Genomic DNA, 27959 nt, shown 5'->3' on the forward strand with positions numbered 1-27959 from the left:
TGCCCTGGCAGCGATTTTCAGAAAGGGTCTTTCTGAAGCCCTTAAGGATGTTATGGTGGGGTTCCCCACGCCTGCGGGTCTGAATGAGTCAATGTCTTTGGCCATTCAGATTGATCGGCGTTTGCGGGAGCGCAAACCTGTGCACCATCTGGCGGTGTTTTCTGAACAGAAGCCTGAGTCTATGCAATGTGACAGGATTCTGACCAGAATTGAACAGCAAAATTACAGACGTCAGAATGGGTTGTGCTTTTACTGTGGTGACTCCACTCATGTTATCTCTGACTTTTCTAAGCGCACAAAAAGGTTCGCTAAGTCGGTCACGATTAGTACTGTACAGCCTAAATTCATTTTGTCTGTTACTTTGTTTTGCTCTCTGTCATCCTACTCTGTTATGGCTTTTGTGGATTCAGGCGCTGCCCTGAATTTGATGTATTTGTCATTTGCCAGGCGCTGTGGTTTTATCTTGGAGCCATTGCAATTCCCTATTCCACTAAAGGGAATTGATGCTACGCCATTGGCCAAGAATAAGCCTCAGTACTGGACTCAAGTGACTATGTGCATGTCTCCTGCACATCAGGAGGTTATTCGCTTTCTGGTGTTACATAATTTGCATGATGTTGTCGTGTTGGGTCTGCCATGGCTGCAGGTTCATAATCCAGTCCTGGATTGGAAAGCAATGTCTGTGTCAAGTTGGGGTTGTCAAGGGGTACATGGCGATGTTCCTTTGGTGTCAATTGCTTCTTCTACTCCTTCTGAAGTCCCTGAATTTTTGTCGGATTACCAGGATGTATTTGATGAGCCCAAATCCAGTGCCCTACCTCCTCATAGGGATTGTGATTGTGCTATAAATTTGATTCCTGGTAGTAAGTTCCCTAAGGGTCGACTTTTTAATTTATCTGTACCAGAACATACCGCTATGCGGACTTATATAAAGGAGTCTTTGGAGAAAGGGTATATTCGTCCGTCCTCGTCACCTTTGGGTGCAGGGTTCTTTTTTGTGGCCAAGAAGGATGGTTCTCTGAGACCCTGTATAGATTATCGCCTTCTAAATAAAATCACGGTCAAATTTCAGTACCCTTTGCCTCTGCTGTCCGATCTGTTTGCTCGGATTAGGGGGGCTAGTTGGTTCACCAAGATAGATCTTCGAGGAGCTTATAATCTTGTGCGTATAAAGCAGGGCGATGAATGGAAAACAGCATTTAATACGCCCGAAGGTCATTTTGAGTACTTGGTGATGCCTTTTGGGCTTTCTAATGCCCCTTCCGTGTTTCAGTCCTTCATGCACGACATCTTCCGAGAGTATCTGGAGAGATTTATGATTGTGTACCTGGATGATATTTTGGTCTTTTCTGATGATTGGGAGTCTCATGTGAAGCAGGTCAGGATGGTGTTTCAAGTCCTGCGTGCCAATGCCTTGTTTGTGAAGGGTTCTAAATGTCTCTTTGGAGTCCAGAAGGTTTCCTTTTTGGGCTTCATTTTTTCCCCTTCTACTATCGAGATGGATCCAGTTAAAGTCCAGGCCATCTATGACTGGACTCAACCTACATCAGTGAAGAGTCTTCAGAAGTTCTTGGGCTTTGCTAATTTTTACCGTCGCTTCATCACTAATTTTTCTAGTGTGGTTAAACCTTTGACGGATTTGACTAGAAAGGGTGCTGATGTGACGAATTGGTCTTCTGCGGCCGTTGAGGCCTTTCAGGAGCTGAAACGTCGGTTTTCTTCGGCTCCTGTCTAGCGTCAGCCTGATGTCTCTCTTCCCTTTCAAGTCGAGGTTGATGCTTCTGAGATTGGAGCAGGGGCTGTCTTGTCACAGAGAAGCTAATCGGGAGTTGTTGGCAATGAAGTGGGCATTCGAGGAGTGGCGACATTGGCTTGAGGGAGCCAAGCATCGCGTGGTGGTCTTGACAGATCACAAGAATTTGATTTATCTCGAGTCTGCCAAGCGGTTAAATCCTAGACAAGCTCGTTGGTCGCTGTTTTTCTCCCGTTTTGATTTCGTGGTCTCGTACCTTCCGGGCTCAAAGAATGTGAAGGCTGATGCCCTTTCTAGGAGTTTTGTGCCTGACTCTCCGGGAGTTTCTGAGCCGGCTGGTATCCTCAGAGAGGGGGTGATTTTGTCTGCCATCTCCCCTGATTTGCGGCGGGTGCTGCAGGAATTTCAGGCCGATAGACCTGACCGTTGTCCACCGGAGAGACTGTTTGTCCCGGATAGATGGACCAGTAGAGTTATTTCCGAGGTTCATTCTTCGGTGTTGGCGGGTCATCCTGGGATTTTTGGTACCAGGGATCTGGTGGCCAGATCCTTTTGGTGGCCTTCCTTGTCGTGGAATGTGCGTTCCTTTGTGCAGTCCTGTGGGAATTGTGCTCGGGCCAAGCCTTGCTGTTCTCGTGCCAGTGGATTGCTTTTGCCTTTGCCTGTCCTGAAGAGGCCTTGGACGCATATTTCCATGGATTTTATTTCGGATCTTCCAGTCTCTCAGAGGATGTCTGTCATCTGGGTGGTTTGTGATCGTTTTTCTAAAATGGTCCATTTGGTGCCCTTGCCTAAGTTGCCCTCCTCCTCTGATTTGGTTCCGCTGTTTTTTCAGAATGTGGTTCGTTTGCATGGTATTCCGGAGAACATTGTGTCTGACAGAGGATCCCAGTTTGTGTCCAGATTTTGGCGGTCCTTTTGTGCTAAGATGGGCATTGATTTGTCTTTTTCTTCGGCCTTCCATCCTCAGACAAATGGCCAAACTGAACGAACTAATCAGACCTTGGAAGCTTATCTGAGATGTTTTGTTTCTGCTGATCAGGATGATTGGGTGACTTTTTTGCCATTGGCTGAGTTCTCCCTCAATAATCGGGCTAGTTCTGCTACCTTGGTTTCGCCTTTTTTTTGTAATTCTGGTTTTCATCCTCGTTTTTCCTCAGGTCAGGTTGAGCCTTCTGACTGTCCTGGGGTGGATTCTGTGGTGGATAGGTTGCAGCAGATTTGGAACCACGTAGTGGACAATTTGATGTTGTCACAGGAGAAGGCTCAGCGCTTTGCTAATCGCCGTCGCTGTGTGGATCCCCGACTTCGTGTGGGGGATTTGGTATGATTGTCATCTCGTTACGTTCCTATGAAGGTTTCCACTCCTAAGTTTAAACCTCGTTTCATCGGTCCTTATAAAATTTCAGAAATCCTCAATCCTGTGTCATTCCGTTTGGACCTCCCAGCATCTTTTGCCATTCATAATGTGTTCCATAGGTCATTGTTGCGGAGGTATGTGGTGCCTGTGGTTCCTTCTGTTGATCCTCCTGCTCCGGTGTTGGTCGAGGGAGAATTGGAGTATGTGGTGGAGAAGATCTTGGATTCTCGTATTTCGAGACGGAAGCTTCAGTACTTGGTTAAATGGAAGGGCTATGGTCAGGAGGATAATTCCTGGGTTGTTGCCTCTGATGTCCATGCTGCCGATTTGGTTCGTGCCTTTCATTTGGCTCGTCCTGATCGGCCTGGGAGCTCTGGTGAGGGTTCGGTGACCCCTCCTCAAGGGGGGGGTACTGTTGTGAATTCCGTTCTCGGGCTCCCTCCTGTGGTCATGAGTGGTACTTTGTGAGTTCTGTTCTTGGGCTCCCTCTGGTGGCTTTGAGTGTTACGGCTAGTCTGTAGCTGGACTCCAGCTGCCTCGTTTCCTGCTAGGCTTGCTGCCTATTTAACTCCACCTGGACCTTTACTTGTTGCCTGCTGTTGTTGTATTCAGTACTGGTTCAGATCTCTCTGGGACTTCCCTTGTGACCTGTCTCCTCGTGGAGAAGCTAAGTTCATGCTAGTCTATTTTTGCTCATTGCTATTTGAAAATGTTTCTCAGTATATGATGAGTTCAGTCCAGCTTGCTTATATGCTATTTGATTGCTAGCTGGAAGCTCTGGGGTGCGGAGTTGCGCCCCTCACATCGTGAGTCGGTGTGGGGGTCTTTTTGTATTCTGTGCGTGGATAATTTTTGTAGTATTTTATACTGACCGCACAGATTCCTTGCTATCCTCTGACTATTTAGTTATTAGCGGGCCTCATTTGCTAAAACCTATTTTCATTTCTATGTTTGTGTTTTCCTCTTAACTCACCGTCATTATTTGTGGGGGCTGCTCTCACTTTGGGGAAAATTTCTCTGAGGCAAGTGAGGCTTTGTTTCTCTCTAGGGGTAGCTAGGTTCTCAGGCTGTGCAGAGGCGTCTAGCCGAGTTAGGAATGCTCCACGGCTGCCTATAGTGTGTGTTGATAGGATCAGGATTGCGGTCAGTAAAGTTCCCACATCCCCAGAGCTTGTCCTATTTTTTCGTTTACCTATCAGGTCAGTTCATGTGTTCTTACCACAAGAACCATAACACGGGACACTGTGGATATCACTGTTATTATGGGGGCACTGTGGATATCACTGTTATTATGGGGCACTGTGGATATCACTGTTATTATGGGGGCACTGTGGATATCATTGTTATTATGGGGGCACGGTGGATATCACTGTTATTATGGGGGCACTGTGGATATCACTGTTATTATGGGGCACTGTGGATATCACTTATTATGGGGGCACTGTGAATATCACTGTTATTATGGGGACACAGTGGATATCGCTGTTATTATGGGGACACTGTGGATATCGCTGTTATTATGGGGGCACTGTGGATATCACTGTTATTATGGGGACACTGTGGATATCACTGTTATTATGGAGGCACTGTGGATATCACTGTTATTATGGGGACACTGTGGATATCACTGTTATTATGGGGGCACTGTGGATATCACTATTATTATGGGGGCACTGTGGATATCACTGTTATTATGGGGACACTGTGGATATCACTGTTATTATGGGGGCACTGTGGATATCACTTATTATGGGGGCACTGTGGATATCACTTATTATGGGGGCACTGTGAATATCACTGTTATTATGGGGACACTGTGGATATCGCTGTTATTATGGGGACACTGTGGATATCGCTGTTATTATGGGGGCACTGTGGATATCACTGTTATTATGGGGACACTGTGGATATCACTGTTATTATGGGGGCACTGTGGATATCACTGTTATTATGGGGACACTCTGGATATCACTGTTATTATGGGGGCACTGTGGATATCACTATTATTATGGGGGCACTGTGGATATCACTGTTATTATGGGGACACTGTGGATATCACTGTTATTATGGGGGCACTGTGGATATCACTTATTATGGGGGCACTGTGAATATTGCTGTTATTATGGGGACACTGTGGATATCGCTGTTATTATGGGGGCACTGTGGATATCACTGTTATTATGGGGACACTGTGGATATCACTGTTATTATGGGGGCACTGTGGATATCACTGTTATTATGGGGACACTGTGGATATCACTGTTATTATGGGGGCACTGTGGATATCACTATTATTATGGGGGCACTGTGGATATCACTGTTATTATGGGGACACTGTGGATATCACTGTTATTATGGGGGCACTGTGGATATCACTTATTATGGGGGCACTGTGAATATCACTGTTATTATGGGGACACTGTGGATATCGCTGTTGTTCTGAGGACACTGTGGATATCACTGTTATTATGGGGGCACTGTGGATATCACGGTTCTTATGGGGGCACTGTGGATATCACTGTTATTATGGGGGCACTGTGGATATCACTGTTATTATGGGGGCACTGTGGATATTACTGTTATTATGGGGACACTGTGGATATCACTGTTATTATGGGGGCACTGTGGATATCACTGTTATTATGGGGGCACTGTGGATATCACTATTATTATGGGGGCACTGTGGATATCACTGTTATTATGGGGAGACTGTGGATATCGCTGTTATTATGGGGACACTGTGGATATCGCTGTTATTATGGGGGCACTGTGGATATCACTGTTATTATGGGGACACTGTGGATATCACTGTTATTATGGGGGCACTGTGGATATCACTGTTATTATGGGGGCACTGTGGATATCACTATTATTATGGGGGCACTGTGGATATCACTGTTATTATGGGGACACTGTGGATATCACTGTTATTATGGGGCACTGTGGATATCGCTGTTTTTATGGGGGCACTGTGGATATCACTGTTATTATGGGGGAACTGTGGATATCACTGTTATTATGGGGCAGTGTGGATATCACTGTTATTATGGGGACACTGTGGATGTCACTGTTATTATGGGGGCACTGTGGATATCACTTATTATGGGGACACTGTGGATATCACTGTTATTATGGGGGCACTGTGAATATCACTGTTATTTTGGGGACACTGTGGATATCACTGTTATTATGGGGACACTGTGGATATCACTGTTATTATGGGGGAACTGTGGATATCACTGTTATTATGGGGGCATTGTGGATATCATTGTTATTTTGGGGGCACTGTGGATATCACTGTTATTATGGGACACTGTGGATATCTCTGTTATTATGGGGGCACTGTGGATATCACTTATTATGGGGACACTGTGGATATCACTGTTATTATGGGGGGCACTGTGGATATCACTGTTATTATGGGGACACTGTGGATATCACTGTTCTTATGGGGACACTGTGGATGTCACTGTTCTTATGGGGGCACTGTGGATATCTCTGTTATTATGGGGGCACTGTGGATATCACTTATTATGGGGACACTGTGGATATCACTGTTATTATGGGGGCACTGTGAATATCACTGTTATTTTGGGGACACTGTGGATATCACTGTTATTATGGGGACACTGTGGATATCACTGTTATTATGGGGGAACTGTGGATATCACTGTTATTATGGGGGCATTGTGGATATCATTGTTATTTTGGGGGCACTGTGGATATCACTGTTATTATGGGGGCACTGCGGTTGTCACTGCTATGGAGGCAGTGCAGCTGTCGCTATTATGGGGGCACCGTATCTGTCGCTGTTATGGGGGCACCGTGGCTGTCGCTGTTTTGGGGGCACCGTGGCTGTTGCTGTTATGGGGCACCGTTTCTGTCGCAGTTATGGGGGCACCGTGGCTGTCGCAGTTATGGGGGCACCGTGGCTGTCGCTGTTATGGGGGCACTGAGGCTGTCGCTATTATGGGGGCACAGCGGCTGTCACTGTTATGGGGGCACTGCGGCTGTTGCTATTATGTGGTCACAGCGGCTGTCACTGTTATGAGGGCACTGCGGCTGTCACAGTTATGGGGGCACTGCGGCTGTCGCTATTATGGGGCACCATGGCTGTCGGGACACTGACATTCCCTGACCACATACCATTGTACACACTATATCTCTGATGAATGTGGGGGGTCGCAGCCATTAGACTTCGCTCCACCTGATATGTTTGGTAAAGGCAGTCACAAGTCACGGATGGGGGGAGCGCTTATGTCCATACTCATTAGGTGACTGCCCCCATAACATGAATGACAGGGGATAATGGGGGTCCCAGCTTATTCGGCTCTGGGGGGGGGGGGGCGCAGCCGTCAGTCACATGTCATCATAACAGACAGGGAATTTCCTGTTTTTATGTTATTTATGGAGAAGGGTAAAACCGGGGCACCAGGTAAAGACGGAGACGACGCCACATGGAAGACGGACACTGTGGGGATCCTGCTGCTTGGGCATGCTGTGATCTGTAGTCCATCAGTGCCGGGTCCTTCAGCCAAATGAACCATGTCCATGCTGGTCTGCCTGTATGGCTCACGGCTGATGTAGATAATATGGGTGGGCTATGAGTTAGCGGCCCCCCGGTGCCCCCGGTACATACCATAGGCTTCTTGTATTCATTGGGCTTGATGCAGCGGACGAAGAAGGGCTGACACACGCTCAGCGTCCTCATCAGCAGCTCCAGCGAGCGCTTGAACTGACTGCTCAGGGTGGGCGAGCGTTTCCTGGTCTCTGCCCCCTACAAGGAAAAAAAGAGCAGAAAATACATCGGAATTAGAAGCAAACAAATCTGTGTCAGGAAATGGAAGGATGATAAGGAGTTCTTCCTCTCTGGTGTCACCGGAGGAAAACGCTGCCAGAGGGGGCAGAGGTGCAAATCTACCACCCCGGAGTAACCCCTGCACTGCCGGGACCATGGGAAACACAGCCAGAGGGGGCACAGGGACGAATATACAACCCCAGAGTAACCCCTGCACTGCCAGGACCATGGGAAACACTGCCAGAGGGGGCAGAGGTGCAAATCTACCACCCCGGAGTAACCCCTGCACTGCCAGGACCATGGGAAACACTGCCAGAGGGGGCAGAGGTGCAAATCTACCACCCCGGAGTAACCCCTGCACTGCCGGGACCATGGGAAACACTGCCAGAGGGGGCAGAGGTGCAAATCTACCACTCCGGAGTAACCCCTGCACTGCCGGGACCATGGGAAACACTGCCAGAGGGGGCAGAGGTGCAAATCTACCACCCCGGAGTAACCCCTGCACTGCCGGGACCATGGGAAACACTGCCAGAGGGGGCAGAGGTGCAAATCTACCACCCCGGAGTAACCCCTGCACTGCCGGGACCATGGGAAACACTGCCAGAGGGGGCAGAGGTGCAAATCTACCACCCCGGAGTAACCCCTGCACTGCCGGACCATAGGAAACACTGCCAGAGGGGGCAGAGGTGCAAATCTACCACCCCAGAGTAACCCCTGCACTGCCAGGACCATGGGAAACACTGCCAGAGGGGGCAGAGGTGCAAATCTACCACCCCAGAGTAACCCCTGCACTGCCAGGACCATGGGAAACACTGCCAGAGGGGACAGAGGGATGAATTTACAACCCCAGAGTAACCCCTGCACTGCTGGGACCAAGGGAAACATGGCCAGAGGGGGCACAGGGACGAATTTACAACCCCAGAGTAACCCCTGCACTGCCAGGACCATGGGAAACACTGCCAGAGGGGGCAGAGGTGCAAATCTACCACCCCGGAGTAACCCCTGCACTGCCGGGACCATGGGAAACACTGCCAGAGGGGGCAGAGGTGCAAATCTACCACCCCGGAGTAACCCCTGCACTGCCGGACCATAGGAAACACTGCCAGAGGGGGCAGAGGTGCAAATCTACCACCCCAGAGTAACCCCTGCACTGCCAGGACCATGGGAAACACTGCCAGAGGGGACAGAGGGACGAATTTACAACCCCAGAGTAACCCCTGCACTGCCGGGACCATGGGAAACACGGCCAGTGGGGGCACAGGGTCGAATTTACAACCCCAGAGTAACCCCTGCACTGCCAGGACCATGGGAAACACTGCCAGAGGGGGCAGAGGTGCAAATCTACCACCCCGAAGTAAGCCCTGTACTGCCGGGACCACAGGAAACACTGCCAGAGGGGGCAGAGGTGCAAATCTAACACCCCAAAGTAAGCCCTGCACTGCCGGGACGACGAGAAAAACACTGCCAGAGGGGGCAGAGGTGCAAATCTACCACCCCGAAGTAAGCCCTGCACTACTGGGACGAAGAGAAACACTGCCAGAGGGGGCAGAGGTGCAAATCTACCACCCCGAAGTAAGCCCTGCACTGCCGGGACGACGGGAAACACTGCCAGAGGGGCCAGAGGTGCAAATCTACCACCCTGGAGTATCCTCTGCACTGCCAGGACCACAGAAAACACTGGCAGAAGGGGTAGAAGAGCAAATTAACCACCCTGGAGTAACCCCTGCTTTGCTGGGACCACAGGAAACACAGCCAGATGGGGCAGAGGTGCAAATCTATAACCCAGAGTAACTCTTGCACTGCTGGAACCACATGAAACACTACCATTGGGGACAGAAGGGCGAATCTATAACCCGGAGTAACTCATGCACTGCCAGTGCCACCGGAAACACTGCTAACATATACTGTTCCATGCATTGTGTGGATCTATGATTGCACACAATATATCACGCTCACACAAACATGCAGAGATATAAATATTTGTAAGGATATACGTAACAATTCTCCATGGACTCCATGAAGCTGCGATGCTCTAAGTGCCCCTTAACTTTGCATCCATGTGCCACCAAAGCACCAAGACCCCTTTGGTGTCTACTCAAGTTATTGGTTGACTTACAATTAAACACTACACTTCATACTAATTGCATTTTATATAATCAGGATGTCCTTCGGACTGGAGAAGTGCGGCCGGTTGGTAATAAAGATAGGCAAGATAGACAGGACTGATGGAGTGGAATTACCAGCAGGACACATAGCAGATGTACAGACATGCTACATCCCACAGGAATACGTTACCCATGAGGAGGAGGCAAGGAAAGCAGCAACATCCAAATACCATCAAAGGGCAAGACAGATCCTGAAGAGCCAGCTCAATGGGAAGAATAAAATACGTGCCATCAATACATATGCCCTGCCAGTTATCAGATACCCTGCTGGCATAGTGTCCTGGCCAAAAGAAGAGATGGAAGCTGCAGATGTGAAGACACAAAAGCTCCTCACAATGCGTGGAGGTCTCCATCCTAAGTCTAACACACAAAGATAGTATACCAACGGAAAGGAGGGTGGTCGAGGCTTTATAAGCATCCAAGCCACCATCACGGATGAAACAAAGAGTATCCAGGAATGCATCAGAAAAATGGCACCAAAAGATGAGATGCTGAGAGAAAGCCTAAGACAGCAACAACAACAGATCTGGAAGGAAGAACAGGAACATGAAGCACCATGACAAGACAATCCGCTGCATGGGACGTACCATCGCCAGATAATGGAAGTCGCTGACATGGAGAAATCCTACCAATGGCTGGAGAAAGCTGGACTCACACAGCACAGAGCAGGGCCGGACTGGCCATCGGGCAGTTCTGGCAAATGCCAGAAGGGCCGGTGGCAGTAGTGGGCCGCTCGAGTGTGCCGCTGTCGGCACACTCTCCCCGCTTTCGGCACACTCCCCACGCTGTCGGCACACTCCCCACGCTGTCGGCACACTCCCGGCCCCGCATTCAACTATACCAGCGTCATAGACGCCGGTACAGTTGAATGCAATGATGGAGGAGAGAGCGTCTGCTGACACCCCCTCTCCCATCATTCCCCGCTCTGCCTGCCGCTGACACTGCGGGTGCGCGATGACGTCATATCATCGCGCACCTGCTGTGTGACCGGGCGGGCAGACTGCGACTGCTGAGAGTGAGACCAGAGCCAGAGCAGCGCGGGGCAGGAGGAAAGGTGAGTAGAGTGTTTTTTTTTTTTTTTATCAATGAGTGATGACTGGATTGTGGAGCTATTGGGGGGGGGGGGCTGTGCTGCATTATATTCTATGGGCCTCTGCTGCATTATATTCTATGGGGGCTGTGCTGCATTATATTCTATGGGGCTGTGCTGCATTCCATTCTATGGGCCTGTGCTGCATTATATTCTATGGGCCTCTGCTGCATTCCATTCTATGGGCCTGTGCTGCATTATATTCTATGGGCCTGTGCTGCATTGTTTTCTATGGGCCTGTGCTGCATTCCATTCTATGGGCCTCTGCTGCATTATATTCTATGGGGCTGGCTGCATTCCATTCTATGGGCCTCTGCTGCATTATATTCTATGGGGCTGGCTGCATTCCATTCTATGGGCCTCTGCTGCATTATATTCTATGGGGCTGGCTGCATTCCATTCTATGGGCCTCTGCTGCATTATATTCTATGGGGCTGGCTGCATTCCATTCTATGGGCCTCTGCTGCATTATATTCTATGGGGCTGGCTGCATTCCATTCTATGGGCCTCTGCTGCATTATATTCTATGGGCCTGGGCTGCATTATATTCTATGGGGCAGCTGTGCTGCATTCCATTCTATGGGCCTGTGCTGCATTATATTCTATGGGCCTGTGCTGCATTGTTTTCTATGGGCCTGTGCTGCATTCCATTCTATGGGCCTCTGCTGCATTATATTCTATGGGGCTGGCTGCATTCCATTCTATGGGCCTCTGCTGCATTATATTCTATGGGGCTGGCTGCATTCCATTCTATGGGCCTCTGCTGCATTATATTCTATGGGGCTGGCTGCATTCCATTCTATGGGCCTCTGCTGCATTATATTCTATGGGGCTGGCTGCATTCCATTCTATGGGCCTCTGCTGCATTATATTCTATGGGGCTGGCTGCATTCCATTCTATGGGCCTCTGCTGCATTATATTCTATGGGGCTGGCTGCATTCCATTCTATGGGCCTCTGCTGCATTATATTCTATGGGCCTGTGCTGCATTATATTCTATGGGGCTGTGCTGCATTATATTCTATGGGGCTGTGCTGCATTATATTCTATGTGGCTGTGCTGCATTATATTCTATGGGCCTGTGCTGCATTATATTCTATGGGCCTGTGCTGCATTATATTCCATGGGCCTGTGCTGCATTATATTCTATGGGCCTGTGCTGCATTATATTCTATGGGCCTGTGCTGCATTATATTCTATGGGCCTGTGCTGCATTACATTCTATGGGGCTGTGCTGCATTACATTCTATGGGGCTGTGCTGCATTATATTGTATGGGGGCTGTGCTGCATTACATTCTATGGGGCTGTGCTGCATTATATTGTATGGTGGCTGGCTGCATTACATTCTATGGTGGCTGGCTGCATTACATTCTATGGGGGCTGTGCTGCATTACATTTTATGGGGGCTGTGCTGCATTACATTCTATGGGGGCTGGCTGTATTACATTCTATGGGGGCTGGCTGTATTACATTCTATGGGGCTGTGCTGCATTACATTCTATGGGGGCTGTGCTGCATTACATTCTATGGGGGCTGTGCAGCATTACATTCTATGGGGCTGTGCTGTATTATAGTCTATGGGGGCTGGCTGTATTACAGTCTATGGGGGCTGGCTGCATTACATTCTATGGGGGCTGTGCTGCATTACATTCTATGGGGGCTGTGCTGCATTACATTCTATGGGGGCTGGCTGTATTACATTCTATGGGGGCTGGCTGTATTACATTCTATGGGGCTGTGCTGCATTACATTCTATGGGGGCTGTGCTGCATTACATTCTATGGGGGCTGTGCTGCATTACATTCTATGGGGGCTGTGCTGCATTACATTCTATGGGGGCTGGCTGTATTACATTCTATGGGGGCTGGCTGTATTACATTCTATGGGGCTGTGCTGCATTACATTCTATGGGGACTGTGCTGCATTACATTCTATGGGGGCTGTGCAGCATTACATTCTATGGGGCTGTGCTGTATTATAGTCTATGGGGGCTGGCTGTATTACATTCTATGGGGGCTGTGCAGCATTACATTCTATGGGGCTGTGCTGTATTATAGTCTATGGGGGCTGGCTGTATTACATTCTATGGGGGCTGGCTGCATTACATTCTATGGGGGCTGAGCTGTAATGCTGGATACAGCTGTAATTATATGTTATATAGTCATGTTACACTCCCCTCACTTCTTGTAGCCTACAAGTGTACAAAGATATTATACAGTCACCATGTGACAAGTGGGCCTGTGTGACTTCAAATGCCAGGGCTGAATTTTAGTCCCAGTCCGGCCCTGGCACAGAGGCACTAATCCTAGCGGCACAAGAGCAAGCACTAAGTACTAGATCCATAGAAGCAGGAATCTACCACACAAGACAAGACCCAAGGTGCAGACTATGCAAAGAAACCTCAGAAGCTGTCACGCCCCCATATATCTTAAGATTTCATTGTCTTATCAACATACGCCCATATTCAGGTGGCGTATGAATGAGGAAATACTCCTTAATGAAAAGGTATCTTCGATAGTAGGTTCTGCAGTAAGGGAATATTTTGATAAAAATGACAATGGGGAGATCAATGATGAAACCTTGTGGATGGCACATAAAGCGGTTATAAGGGGGGTGTTATTACAACAAGCGTCTATCCTGAAACAATGAAAGGAGAAGGAAAAAAGAGAACTTTTGGGCAGATTGCAAACCTTAGAATCTATCAACAAGAAGGTGGTTACCCCTCCAATCACTACTGAAATATTTTCAATCAAATTTAAATTGCGAGATTCAATGCTGTCTGCGCATGCGCATAACATGCGTAAATTAAAAATGAAGTGGTATTCCACTGGGGACAAAGGGGGGGCCCTCCTTGCTCGAAGAATAAAAAAAAGAGAGATAAAGAATAGGATTGAATATATTTTGAAGTCAGATGGGTCTCATGTGAGAAACCCTATGGGAATAGCTGAGGAATTTGTTAAATATTACACAAAGCTGTATAATCTGGGGAGTGACCCGGGGATCCCACAACCCTCGGCGCAGGGAATAAAAAATTATCTTAGATCCGTGAATCTCCCTAAGATTTCAGATGAGCAATTGAGCTATCTGAATGCCCCCTTTACAAAAGAAGAGATTATTTCGACCATAAAACAATCTAAGAGGGCTAGCGCGCCTGGGCCGGATGGATTTCCTAATTATTATTATCAAACTTTTCAGGAGGAGCTAGTTCCTTTCTTGTTGAGAATATTTTCGAGGTGGAAGGACGAGGGGTCAATCGCTAAAGTCAACTTGGAGGCTACCATTGTCACTTTACCGAAACCCGGTAAAACACCCATAACCCCAGAAAATTTTAGACCTATAGCTCTCTTGAACACCGATATAAATTTTTTTACCAAAATGTTAGCCTCTCGTTTAAATCAGAGTATTCCAGATCTGGTCTCACCAGACCAGGTAGGGTTTGTGAGGGGTAGAGAGGCGAAAGATGGAATACGCCGAATGATAGATTTAGTTCGGATTGCGGAGCTGTCTGGCCTCCCCAGTGCATTCCTGTCATTGGACGCAGAGAAGGCCTTTGACAGGGTGCACTGGGGATATGTCCGGGCAGTTCTGGAAAAATTTGGGTTGGGAGGATCAATTCTCGCAGCTATTTTAGCCATATATGCGGCCCCTTCGGCGAGGGTGTGGACGGCGGGTGCTCTATCGGAACCTTTTTATATAACAAACGGGACGCGACAGGGCTGCCCCCTGTCCCCAATAATTTTTGTCCTATGTATGGAACCACTGGCGGAAAGTATTAGGATCTCGCCTTTAATTTCAGGGGTAATGTTAGGGAAGGAAGCTCATAAAATAAGTCTTTATGCGGATGATATTATTATCTCTTGTTTGAATATTAAACAGTCCTTATCGACAGTCTTAGAGGAGCTGAAGGAATTCAGTGAGATATCATTTTATAAATTAAACCTGAATAAATCATCAATTCTTCCAGTGGCAATGTCAATAGAGTCCATACAAGATATGAAGAAATTATTTTCATTTCAGTGGTTAAAAGAAGGAATTCCCTATTTAGGGATAATGTTGACAACTACAGATCAGATAATAAAAGTAAACTTTACAAATCTACATACACAAATTAAAATTTTATTAGAAGATATGCATAAAATCACCACTTCCTGGGTAGCCCGTATTAATGCTTTCAAAATGATAGCCTTACCAAAGATTTTGTATTATTTTAGGACCCTCCCCCTAAATATACCAAAAAAATATATTAATGATTTACAACTACTAGTTAGTAAATATATATGGGCATATAAGAAACCACGCGTAGCAAGGGCGTCACTATATCTACCTATGGAAGTAGGGGGGATGGGAGTCCCGGATTTAATGGCATATCATAGAGCCTCAATATTAGTGGGGTTAAAAGAATGGTGGCAGATGACTGGAAACCACAGATGGATGCAGATAGAAACATTTTATTCTAGACGGGGTTCCACGCGTCTGGCGCTAGAGACAGAGTTAATTCAAATGGGACTCACCTCCCCCTTATTGCCAACAATGCAGGCGGCAATCCGGTTATGGAGATTGTTATTGCCCTTGCTGCTAGGGATACCATGTGAAACATTGTCAATATTTGCCATTGAGTCCCATATTCCTTATTTAAACCTCCAACAATGGCGAGGGGCGGGTATACAAACTTTAGCAGACATAATGGAAATCACTGGAGTTATCCCTTTTGATCAATTAGCCAAGAAATATACCGGAATACGAAAATATTTTTATCAGTATTTACAAATTAGGAATTTTTTAAATAAAATTGTAATAGCGAGATATTCTGGCACTATGGGAGAGGGAAAGATGGGAAAACTCATAGTAACATCAGGTCCAACTATAAAAGGAATATCAGTGTTTTATAGAGCTTTAATTAACCCAGTTGAAGAGATTAAACTGCCTTATATGGAAAAATGGGAGCTAGAGTTAGGGGAGGTATTAGAATTAGAACTATGGGGAAATAGCATAAAGGAGGTTAAGAGAGTGTCATCCTGTATAAATCACGTGGAACAATTAAAGAAGACTCAAATGAGATGGTATCTATGCCCAGAGAGAATTGCAAAATTTAATCCGCAATCCTCCCATTTATGTTGGCGAGGATGTGGACAAGTAGGCAACCAGAGACATATCTGGTACTCGTGCCCGAGGCTTCTATCCTTTTGGGGCAGTGTGTTGAAGCTGATTATGGAGATTTCAGGGGTAACGGCACAAATTACACCCTCAATGGTGATTTTACACATTGGTTTGGAAATATTTCCTAAACAAATTAGAGGGTTGATATCACATATACTGATAGCAGCTCGAATATTGTTGGCTAGAAAATGGAAGGAGACCTTCCCTCCAACCCTAAAAGAGCTGACCGAAAAGCTGAATGTGAATTGTAAATATGAATTAATGTTGTCTCAGTCTCGCAACTAGGAGAAAAAAGGTAGCAAAGATTTGGCAAACCTGGACAGCGAGTAAATACCATTTGTCCTAAAACAGTTGTTATAATATATATATATATATATATATATATATATATATATATATATATATATATATATATATACACAGTGGGGCAAAAAAGTATTTAGTCAGTCAGCAATAGTGCAAGTTCCACCACTTAAAAAGATGAGAGGCGTCTGTAATTTACATCATAGGTAGACCTCAACTATGGGAGACAAACTGAGAAAAAAAAATCCAGAAAATCACATTGTCTGTTTTTTTATCATTTTATTTGCATATTATGGTGGAAAATAAGTATTTGGTCAGAAACAAACAATCAAGATTTCTGGCTCTCACAGACCTGTAACTTCTTCTTTAAGAGTCTCCTCTTTCCTCCACTCATTACCTGTAGTAATGGCACCTGTTTAAACTTGTTATCAGTATAAAAAGACACCTGTGCACACCCTCAAACAGTCTGACTCCAAACTCCACTATGGTGAAGACCAAAGAGCTGTCAAAGGACACCAGAAACAAAATTGTAGCCCTGCACCAGACTGGGAAGACTGAATCTGCAATAGCCAACCAGCTTGGAGTGAAGAAATCAACAGTGGGAGCAATAATTAGAAAATGGAAGACATTCAAGACCACTGATAATCTCCCTCGATCTGGGGCTCCACGCAAAATCCCACCCCGTGGGGTCAGAATGATCACAAGAACGGTGAGCAAAAATCCCAGAACCACGCGGGGGGACCTAGTGAATGAACTGCAGAGAGCTGGGACCAATGTAACAAGGCCTACCATAAGTAACACACTACGCCACCATGGACTCAGATCCTGCAGTGCCAGACGTGTCCCACTGCTTAAGCCAGTACATGTCCGGGCCCGTCTGAAGTTTGCTAGAGAGCATTTGGATGATCCAGAGGAGTTTTGGGAGAATGTCCAATGGTCTGATGAAACCAAACTGGAACTGTTTGGTAGAAACACAACTTGTCGTGTTTGGAGGAAAAAGAATACTGAGTTGCATCCATCAAACACCATACCTACTGTAAAGCATGGTGGTGGAAACATCATGCTTTGGGGCTGTTTCTCTGCAAAGGGGCCAGGACGACTGATCCGGGTACAAGAAAGAATGAATGGGGCCATGTATCGTGAGATTTTGAGTGCAAACCTCCTTCCATCAGCAAGGGCATTGAAGATGAAACGTGGCTGGGTCTTTCAACATGACAATGATCCAAAGCACACCGCCAGGGCAACGAAGGAGTGGCTTCGTAAGAAGCATTTCAAGGTCCTGGAGTGGCCTAGCCAGTCTCCAGATCTCAACCCTATAGAAAACCTTTGGAGGGAGTTGAAAGTCCGTGTTGCCAAGCGAAAGCCAAAAACATCACTGCTCTAGAGGAGATCTGCATGGAGGAATGGGCCAACATACCAACAACAGTGTGTGGCAACCTTGTGAAGACTTACAGAAAACGTTTGACCTCTGTCATTGCCAACAAAGGATATATTACAAAGTATTGAGATGAAATTTTGTTTCTGACCAAATACTTATTTTCCACCATAATATGCAAATAAAATGATAAAAAAACAGACAATGTGATTTTCTGGATTTTTTTTTCTCAGTTTGTCTCCCATAGTTGAGGTCTACCTATGATGTAAATTACAGACGCCTCTCATCTTTTTAAGTGGTGGAACTTGCACTATTGCTGACTGACTAAATACTTTTTTGCCCCACTGTATATATATATATATATTTTTATTTATTTATTTTTTTTGTGTTGTAATTATAATTTGTATTGGAATATTTTATGTTTGTGTTGTTATGTGTTATCTTTGAAAATAAAATAAACATTTAAAGGAAAAAAAAAAGAAGCTGTCCAGCACATAGTGGCAGGATGCAAAATGCAAGAACAGCATATATCGAACGCCACAACCAAGTAGCGGGAATTGTATACAGGAATATCTGCACAACATATGGGCTAAGTCCAGGTGGGAGACCCGAGAAAAAGTGGTGGAGAATGAAAGGACTAAAATCCTGTGGGACTTCAAGATCCAGATGGGTAAGCAGGTGTTGGCTAACCAACCAGACATTGTGATAGTAGACAAGGACCAGAAGACAGCAATGAAAATGCTGTATTTTTCAGACTATAAGATGCACTTTTTTCCCCAAAAAATGTGGGAGAAAACAGGGGTGCGTTTTATAGTGGCAATATACCGAACTTACAATTAGCAAGGTGGCAGCAGGAGTCGGGTGATTCTTCCTGTGGTCCAAGCTGCAGGATGATGATCTCACTCCCATCCCGATGCGAAAGGTGTGGCAGGTTCGGTGGTGCTCGGTGGTGCGGGGGCTCTCGCGACATTAGGTTGAGATCTCAGCAACAAGATCTCATCTCCTGAGATCTCAGGACAAGATCTCTTTGCCGAGATCTCAATCTGCGCATGCGCCGCCTCTGGCGGCCATTTTCCCAGAGGCCACAGCATCGAGGCAATGGAAATGCGGGGGGCTCCGGGCTTTCACAAAATGTCACCGGAGCCCCCGCACCACCGAGAACCGCCGAACCTGCAGCACCAGCTTTGGGATGGGATTTCCTGGATACCACCGCATCGCAGCTATGGAAGTGCGGGGGGCTCCGGGCTTTCACAAAATGTTGTTGGAGCCCCTGCACCACTGAACCTGCCACACCAGTCTGGGTCATATCATCGCCGGACCACCAAAACACCCCCTGTGACTCCACTCCACCAGTGCTGCTGATCCCCTCAAGGTAAGCTGAATTCAGGACTGTAAGACGGACCCCCATTTGACGCATTAATTTTTTTCCCCCATTTTCCATCTGAAAATTTGGGGTTCGTCTTATGGTCCGGTGCATCTTATAGTCCGAAAAATACGGTAGATGTGGCAGTGCCAAGTGACAGCAACATCAGCAAGAAGGAATATAAGAAGCTGGAGAAATACCAGGGCCTCAAAGGAGAACTGGAGAAGATGTGGAAGGTGAAGATAACAGTGATTCCAGTGGTGATAGGAGCACTTGGAGCAGTGACCCCTAAGTTGGGAAAATGGCTACAACAGATCACATGGGCAACGTCTGAGCTCTCTGTTCAGAAAAGCGCCATGCTGGGAACAACTAAGATCCTGCTCAGAACCCTCAAACTCCCAGGCCTCTGGTAGAGGACCCAAGAATGAGAAAATGAGAAAGGACAACAAAGACCACCCCAATGGGGGGGGGGGGTGAGAAGGAAGTTTATACATATATATATTAACTAATCCCGAGAGAAGCAGTCTAAACTAAAGTTTTATGGATCTGGGGGGAAAAGCATAGAGGCCCATAGAAAAATGAGTTTCTACAGCGAAAATCAAAATACTAGCGGTTACTTCTACTTAATTTTAGAATATCGCCCTATCACAGCATGCAACCACCGCACACTCAGCAAGGGAGAAGCAGGGCAGCTGCATCTCCCTCCTTCCCCTCCTCACAGTTTCCTATTTTCTCTATCACACTAGATGGGCATGTGGTTCAGAGATTAACACTGTTGCTTTGGTTCAAATCCCACCAAAGATAACAGCTGGAAAGAGTCTTCATGGTCTCTTTGTGTTTACGTCAACGTCAGGTTTCCTCCCACTCTCCAAAGAGTGAGCCCCAATGGGGACGGAGATAACAATATCTGTAAAGCACTGTGGAATATGATAGCGCTACATATGCAAGCCAAATAACTTAACATGTGTCAAGAAGGCACTAACAATCCACCCTGCCTTGACCATTGTCACTATGGTGGAGTGGCCCAAGGTGTACAGAGCTGTGCTGATCCAGTTTGCTCCCAATCATATGGCACACAGCTGGGTGCTGGGTGTTAAACTCCCACCAAAATAGTTCTGGTGACCTATGCTAAGGACATGCCATCAATATGCAAGGCCTGGACAACCCCTTTTATGGCCAAATGTTGTGTCTTCAAAAGCACTGCTAAAAGAATTATTATCACAGAGATGCAATAAAATTGAATTCCGGAAAAGGAAAACAGGAAAAAAACACAGGCACTGAGGACAGCCGGGGCCGCTCAGCAACATTCACTCTATCAGTAATGAATGAGACATACAGAAATAGTCATTCTTGTATGCGGAGCACTGGTTCCTCCTTATCACTGCCTTACCTGTTGGCAGTGGGTTTACACTCATGGTGACCGCCCAGGTTTGTGACTATCAGTGGTGCAAAGTGAATGAGAAATCCTGAGCTGGTGCGGAGCACCGAGTCATGCTGTGGTGTTATTATAGCGAGGGGCAATGGACATGTTGGTGGCTGCTACATCGGTACAATACAGACCTTGACATGAGATTCGTGTTAGTCAGGTTCTGCAAATCGAGACATGATACAGTGATGTGGGACTTGTTACTGTTGATGGAGGATCACTTTACACACTGCATAATATTATTTTTGGGGATATTATCATGTATTACATTGGGCAATCTTCAGTGGAGACACAGGGCACCTTCAAGACCTGGCACTCCAGTCACTTCCTCTGGCCACATCCTAGAGGACAGGGAAGAAATAGGAGAACGAGGAGCACAAGTTTCATTCTCGCATTGATGGGTTAGAGATGACATCAGAAGACAAAGTTTAATATGTCGTAATATGTAGTGCTGTATTAATACTGTAGTGTTGTATTCTGTAGTGCTGTATTATGTAGTGTTGTATTATGTTGTTGTGGTATCCCGGTACCCGTTCTATTGCTGCTGAATGAGGCAGTTGTCATGTTACAGTAGATTTGTTCCAGGGTGTCAGAATTAGTTTGGGCGCTGTGAGTTAGAAAATGTAATACATTGCATTGTATACCGACGACTCATAAATGTGCTGTGTTGCCATCTACTGGCCAATGTGTGTATATGAAAGTTAAGTGATTATTGTCCTCACAAAAAGCTGCCATAGAAGAAATGGCTGAGAGGAGCCTCCCAGCTCAGGACTCTCACAGTTCCTAAGGTAAATTCCAGCTCAGGGCTCACAGACTTCCTGAGGTAAATCCCAGCTCAGGACTCTCTCACGTCCTGAGGTAAATTCCAATTCTGGGCAGTTCAAGCTGCCTGAGGGAGCAAACACTACTGCTCCCATCATACTTCTCCATGCAAGTCCACACTGAGGGGACATCTTTCTCCACATAATCTCCTCCACAAAGGAGTGAAGTCTCATCCTGTCAGGAGAAATAAAGCTGCACTTGTGCTCTCCTGCATGCTGGTTATCCTGTTTGCTTCTAGCCAGGCCCAGATCCATGTGGCTGCCATGCCACTGACTTTGTTTAACCTTCCCCCTATGATAGAGAACAGTAGGCTCGAAGTATTTCCACACTTTAGTGTGTTTCTACGGAGAGCCTGTCTGTGAAGTTCCCTCCATCAGTGTAATATTTCTTGGACTGTGCATAGCATTTCCTCTAATAGCAAGTGAAGAGAGCTCTGCTCCAACTGCCCTGAGGCCATAACCTCGCTTGTCTCCTGAGGAGAGAACCATTACTTCCATATGCACAATATACTGTGAACTTTGCCTTTAAGAGAGACACTGGACCCCGTTACCTCTTTCAGTAAAACTGTTATGTTTACAAGTTCACAAAGAAAGAAACACACCGGCGCTCCCAGGGGGATGCACTAGAAAGCTGCAGGTGCCTAGACAGCTACTGTGCTCAATCTGTCATGGGATAACGAAGAAGTTCAAAATAAATAAATAAGGACACCGCGCTAACTAGATATGAAAACAATAAAATGAGATAAGGAGGTGAACATGAAACTGAAATAATGAAAAAAATGGGTAACCAGAGGGAGTAACCTGATTAAAAGTATTGGTGGTCAGTGACAAATTTGTCAGCAGTAGCACAATAGAAGTGTCATACAGAGTAATTGAATGTTCATATGTGAATATACACAAAGCCAGCAAGATGCCTCCTATTACCGTAATCTGTCAGTGGGACAGAAGTCTCAGAGGAGATATAAATGTGTAGAGGATATGTGAAAGAATGAAATAAAATTAACAAGCCGCACACTTACTGGTAATGGTGTGGACGGACCTCTACTCCTTTCCTTACTATCTAGGTGACGTCACCCAGATTAGGCCGTCCCCTCTGTTTACCGCTCTGTAGCGGTTCTCTTCCGGCCCACGTGCGCTGGCCAGCGGCGTTCCAGGTGCGCGGCAGCCGGGCACCGACTAGGGAGGACACTCCCCACACTCACAGGTGTCCCTGCCGCCCCACGCTGCTTCTTGGTCCGCCTACCCCTGGATGTCCGGAACGCTGGTGATCCTGCTCAGCTTAACCCAGCGCCAGCACCTCCACCGCAACTACACCATTACCAGTAAGTGTGCGGCTTGTTAATTTTATTTCATTCTTTCACATATCCTCTGTGCTGTATTCTGTGGTGTCGTATTCTGTGGTGTTGTATTATGTAGTGTTGTATTATATTGTGTTGTATTATGTAGTGTATTATGCAGTGCTGTATTATGTAGTGTCTGCTGTATTATGCAGTGTCGTGTTCTGTGGTATCATATTATGTTGTGCTGTACTATGTAGTGTCGTATTCTGTGGTGTCGTATTATGTAGTGCTGTATTATGTAGTGCTGTATAATGTGCTGTATTATGTATTGTCGTATAATGTAGTGTTGTATTATGTAGTGCTGTATTATGTAGTGTATTATTTTGTGCTGTATAATGTTGTGCTGTATTATGTAGTGTTGCATTATGTTGCACTGTATTATGTAGTGTTGTATTATGTTATACTGTATTGTGTAGTGTTGTATTATGTTGGGCTATATTATGTAGTGCTGTATTGTGTAGTGCTGTAGTGTTACATTATGTAGTGCTGTATTATGTAGTGTTGTATTATGTTATACTGTATTGTGTAGTGTTGTTTTATGTTGTGCTGTATTATGTTGTGCTGTAGTGTTGCATTATGTAGTTGTCATGCTTCTGGATTTGAACCCTCGATTCTGTGTTCGGCATCTCTTTCCATCTCTTAGGATGTTTTAGTTTTGTTATATTTGTTTTTGTTGTTGTGGGTAACAGGTGTTTTTCATTTACACTGTTTGTCTGTCCTATCACCTTTTGGGTGCAGCTTTAAATACCTTCACCTACTGGTGTTTCATGCTAGTGATAATCTTTGTTGGATTCATTCACTGTGCTGTAGTTTGTGTTGGTTGCAGTTATTTTCTGTGTGATTCCTTTTCTCCTTAGGGAAATGCCACTCTAGAGATCCTAGGAGCTGCTAAGGACATTCACGGTAAGCCGCTGTCGAATTGGGGCGCCATTGCGTCACCTTAGAGTGTCAACCTCCGCGGTCAGGCAGAGACAGACCAGGGTCAGAGAAGGGCTTTTCCTAGTCTGAACAGAGACCTGTAAGGTTCAGGTATTTGTCTTTCTGGTTTTTATGCTCTACCCGCGTGAATTTGCTTTGGCAGTCACATCACTATCACCAGCCCATTCTATTTGTTGTGTACCGAGAAATCCTCATAGATGCCCTGACCACGTAATTGTGAACTTTGTCTTTTGGAAGTGGCAGACATCAACCAGCAACAACAGCTTGAATTTTCCACTGCTCCGCAGGTTCTACACCACCCTAATCAGTGATCTAAGCTTAAGGTAAAATTACAGGGCTATTTCGATCGGGACGAATTAGGTTTTCCATCTTTTTTGCTTCATGTAAATTGTTTTTTCGTCTCCATCCTATTTTGTCCAGGGGGAGAGAGTCAACATGTGGGTATTGTTTTGTTTGTTTTTTCCTGGAGACCCTCAGGCTTGGCATTTTCTTTGCCTGAGGATTCTCCAGTGTTTTCCTCTGCTGATGCTTTTTTCTCCTCCTTGGGACTCATTTATGATGACCCAGATAAAATTACTTTTGCTGAATCAATGATCTGTAGGTTGGTTCAGGAAAATCATAAAGTGGAGGACTACTGCTCTCAGTTCAGACATTGGGCAGTGGAGACGTCATTGAATGAACCAGCTCTCTGCAGTCAATTCTGCCAGGAACTCTCAAGTCAAGTAAAACACAGGATATGATGGTCTATAGTAAATCTCCATTGTCCCTGGATGAGGCCATGGCTCTGGTGATGCATCTTGACCAACGTCTTAGAGATAAAAACACATTTGGGACTGTTTCTGTGTTTACTCCCTCTCCTCCTATTGAGGCAGGTGAACCCATGCAATTTGGGGCCGGCGGAGAGTCCAAGGAGTGAGTTGTACATAAAACACCTGCTCATTTCTGTTTATACTAGTCTGTGATCGAATTGGTCATGTAATAATTCAATGTTTCAAATACAATGTTTCAATGACAGGGTAAAGAGGATATAAAAAATATTAAAATGTAAGGATACTGATCCTAACAGTTTGAAGTCATCTCTCAAGGTTCCGCCTTAGTTCTCATTGACCATGATTTTGCTATTGAGCATGGGTAGAGTCTATCTCATTCATGGTGTTTCCTTCCTTACCAGCTAAAGTTGTGTTGGGTATGCCCTGGTTGGTGAAACACAATCCTTCCATCAATTGGGAAAGTCATAAGGTTAAGTCTTTGGGGAATTTTTATTTTCCAATTGTTTGTCTAAATCTCTGGCATCCGTGAGATCTTTTCTTCCAGATTTTATTCAGGATTTTAAGAATGTTTTTTCTGAGACTGAATGTGAAGTTCTTTTCCCGCATAGGTCACATGATTGTACGATTGAATTTATCCCAGATGCCAAATTGCCTAAATCTCGTCTGTTTAATCTCTCTCTTCCAGAAAGCGATGCCTTGAATGAGTAGGTTCAAAAGAGTCTCTTCAAGGGTCAAATAAGGCCTTCCACCTGACCAGTCGCTATAGGATTTTTTTTAATTAAGAAAGAAGATGGAGATTTGTGTCCTAGTTTGGATTTTAGAGAGATTAATAAAATTACTGTACGCAACCCATACTCGTTACCTTTTATTTCTGATCTGTTTACTCAACTAGCATGGGCCAAGTTGTTTTCTAAACTAGATCTGAGAGGGGCATATAACCTGATATGTGTTCACCAAGGTGATGAGTGGAAGGCTGCCTTCAATACTCCCGAGGGTTCTATTTGATAATTTGGTGATGCTTTTCGATTTGACCAAAGCTTCAACTGCCGTTGGAATGAAGGATTAATAATTCCTTCCATGTTTCGATTCTTAAAAAGTTTGAAAGGATATTGGGTTCTCAGGACAGTATTAAGGTAGACTTGGAAGTGGACAAACAGCATGAGGTGGAACATGTTTTAAATTCCAGACGTGTCAACGGCAACTACAGTTTCTTGTTAAGTAGAAGGGTTTCGGTCTGGAGGATAACTTCTGGGTAGATGCTATAGACCTACATGAACGATTGCCTAGTGAGGGAGTTCTATCTGCGGCATCTGCAGTTGGGGATCTCTATATGTTTGTCACATTTTAATGTTTCAGATCACCAAAAAAATGTAATAATAATAATCTTTTAAAAAATATTTAAACAAATGTAAATCTTAGACAAAGATTACACAAGTAAGCACAAATTGAAGTTTTTAAATGAAGGTCCTTATTAAGGGAAAAATAAACCCAAACCTTCAGGGCCCTGTGTGAAAAAGTGATTTCCTCCACTTCAATACATAAATTATCGTATTTTTTGCACTATAAGACGCACTTTTTCCCCCCAAAAAATGTGAGGAAAATGGGGGGTGCGTCTTATAGTTGGAATGCAGGCTTACCAGCAGTGGTGTGGCGGCGGCAGAGGTGCGGGGATGATGAGGAGAAGTGAGCGGTATGGTGTGAACGGGGTCCCTTCCACAGGTGAGGTGACGCAGTGGCCCGGTATCCAAGGTAAGCAGCAGAGCCGGGTGAATCATGGCTTTATCGGTGGCAGCAGCCATCTTCCTGAGGCCGCGCGCGTGCAGATGGAGTGCTCTGCTTCTCGGGGCTTCAGGAAAATGGCTACGGGAGGCCACACGTGCGCAGATGGAGATTGCGGCGGCCATTTTCCTGAAGCCGAGATCTAAATCTGCGAACTCGGCTTCAGGAAAATGGCCGCCGCGATCTCCATCTGGGCATGAGCGGCCTCCTGCAGCCATTTTCCTGAAGCCCCGGGAAGCAGAGCACTTCATCTGCGCACGCGCGGCCTCAGGAAGATGGCCGCCGCCACCGATAAAGCCATGATTCACCCGGCTCTGCTGCTTACCTTGGATACCGGGCGGCTGCGTCACCTCACCTTTGGAAGGGACCCTGCTCACGCCATACCGCTCACTGCGCCTCATTAGCCCCGCACCTCTGCCGCCGCCACAGCACTGCTGCAACCCCCCATGGACACCAGGCCGTGGCGTTGCCCAGCTAAACAGGAAGGGACCCTGCTCAGGTGCATGCCATATCGCCCACCGCATCAACGCACCTCTGCCGACACCATGCCTCCTGTGACCCTGCTCTGTACCGACAGCCCTCAGGTAAGATACTGTAAATTTGGACAATAAGACAGACCCCCATCTTATAAAAAATCTTTTTTTCTGCAATTTTCACCCCAAATTAGGGGTGCGTCTTATGGTCCGGTGTGTCTTATAGTCCGAAAAATACGGGTAACTGTGGTTTATTACATATTTGGGAAGCTGAGTTAAAATTCCCTAGCCAGACCCTAGCCTGAATACTGCCACATCTGTTGTCAATGAAGAAATCACTTAAATAGGACCTGCCTGACAAAATTAAGTAGACCAAAAGACCCTCAAAAGCTCGACATCATGCAGTGAACCAAGAAATTCTGGAACAAATGAGAAACAAAGTAATTGAGATCTATCAGTCTGGAAAAGTGTGACGCTAGTAACTTCTCACGGCCAAGCCGTGAGTCAGAATGATCTAGGAGTCCAAGGTCAGAAGCCAGGAGGTTACATCATAAACAAAAGGAAGAGACAAAAGTGTAGTCGGGTAACGTTCCAAGGTCAGAATACCAGGAGCATAACGGATTAGAGCAGAAGGGGTTAAACAGCTGGATGGTCAGAACAAAGTCCAAGGTCAGGAAACAAAAGATCAAGCATACAGAACTCAAGGCGCAGGAAGCACAAACCTCACTTGCTGAATGTACGTCTGTCAGAGGTCTGGGAGAAACTGCTCAGTTAAGTAGCATGGCAATCACCAGGGATAATGAACATTTGGAGACAGTCGACGCCTCACAGTCTCAGATTTGATAGTCGAGCTGTCAATGAACACACTGACAACGCCCGATTGAACAGCTGAGCTGTCAGGAACTGCATCCCAGACAAACTGAGGGGTGGAATCATGACAAAAAGGTTATAAAGCTATTTCTAAAGCTTTGGGAGTCCAGCGAACCACAGTGAGAACCATTATCCACAAATGGCGAAGACATGTAACAGTGGTGAACCTTCCATTG

The 27959-nt window shown here is 46.0% G+C and overlaps 1 protein-coding gene across 1 annotated transcript in view; it reads right to left on the reverse strand.

Moving 5' to 3' along the window:
* Positions 1 to 27959, reverse strand: part of MYO7A (myosin VIIA) — a 285017-nt gene that overhangs the window by 109336 nt on the left and 147722 nt on the right. Inside the window, exon 18 of the mRNA XM_077298716.1 lies at positions 7753 to 7890. Within this exon, the coding sequence (XP_077154831.1) occupies positions 7753 to 7890 (138 nt within the window). The remainder of the gene's footprint in view (positions 1 to 7752; positions 7891 to 27959) is intronic.

This window comes from Ranitomeya variabilis, chromosome 3, assembly GCF_051348905.1.
Source record: "Ranitomeya variabilis isolate aRanVar5 chromosome 3, aRanVar5.hap1, whole genome shotgun sequence".
Lineage (NCBI taxonomy): Eukaryota > Metazoa > Chordata > Amphibia > Anura > Dendrobatidae > Ranitomeya > Ranitomeya variabilis.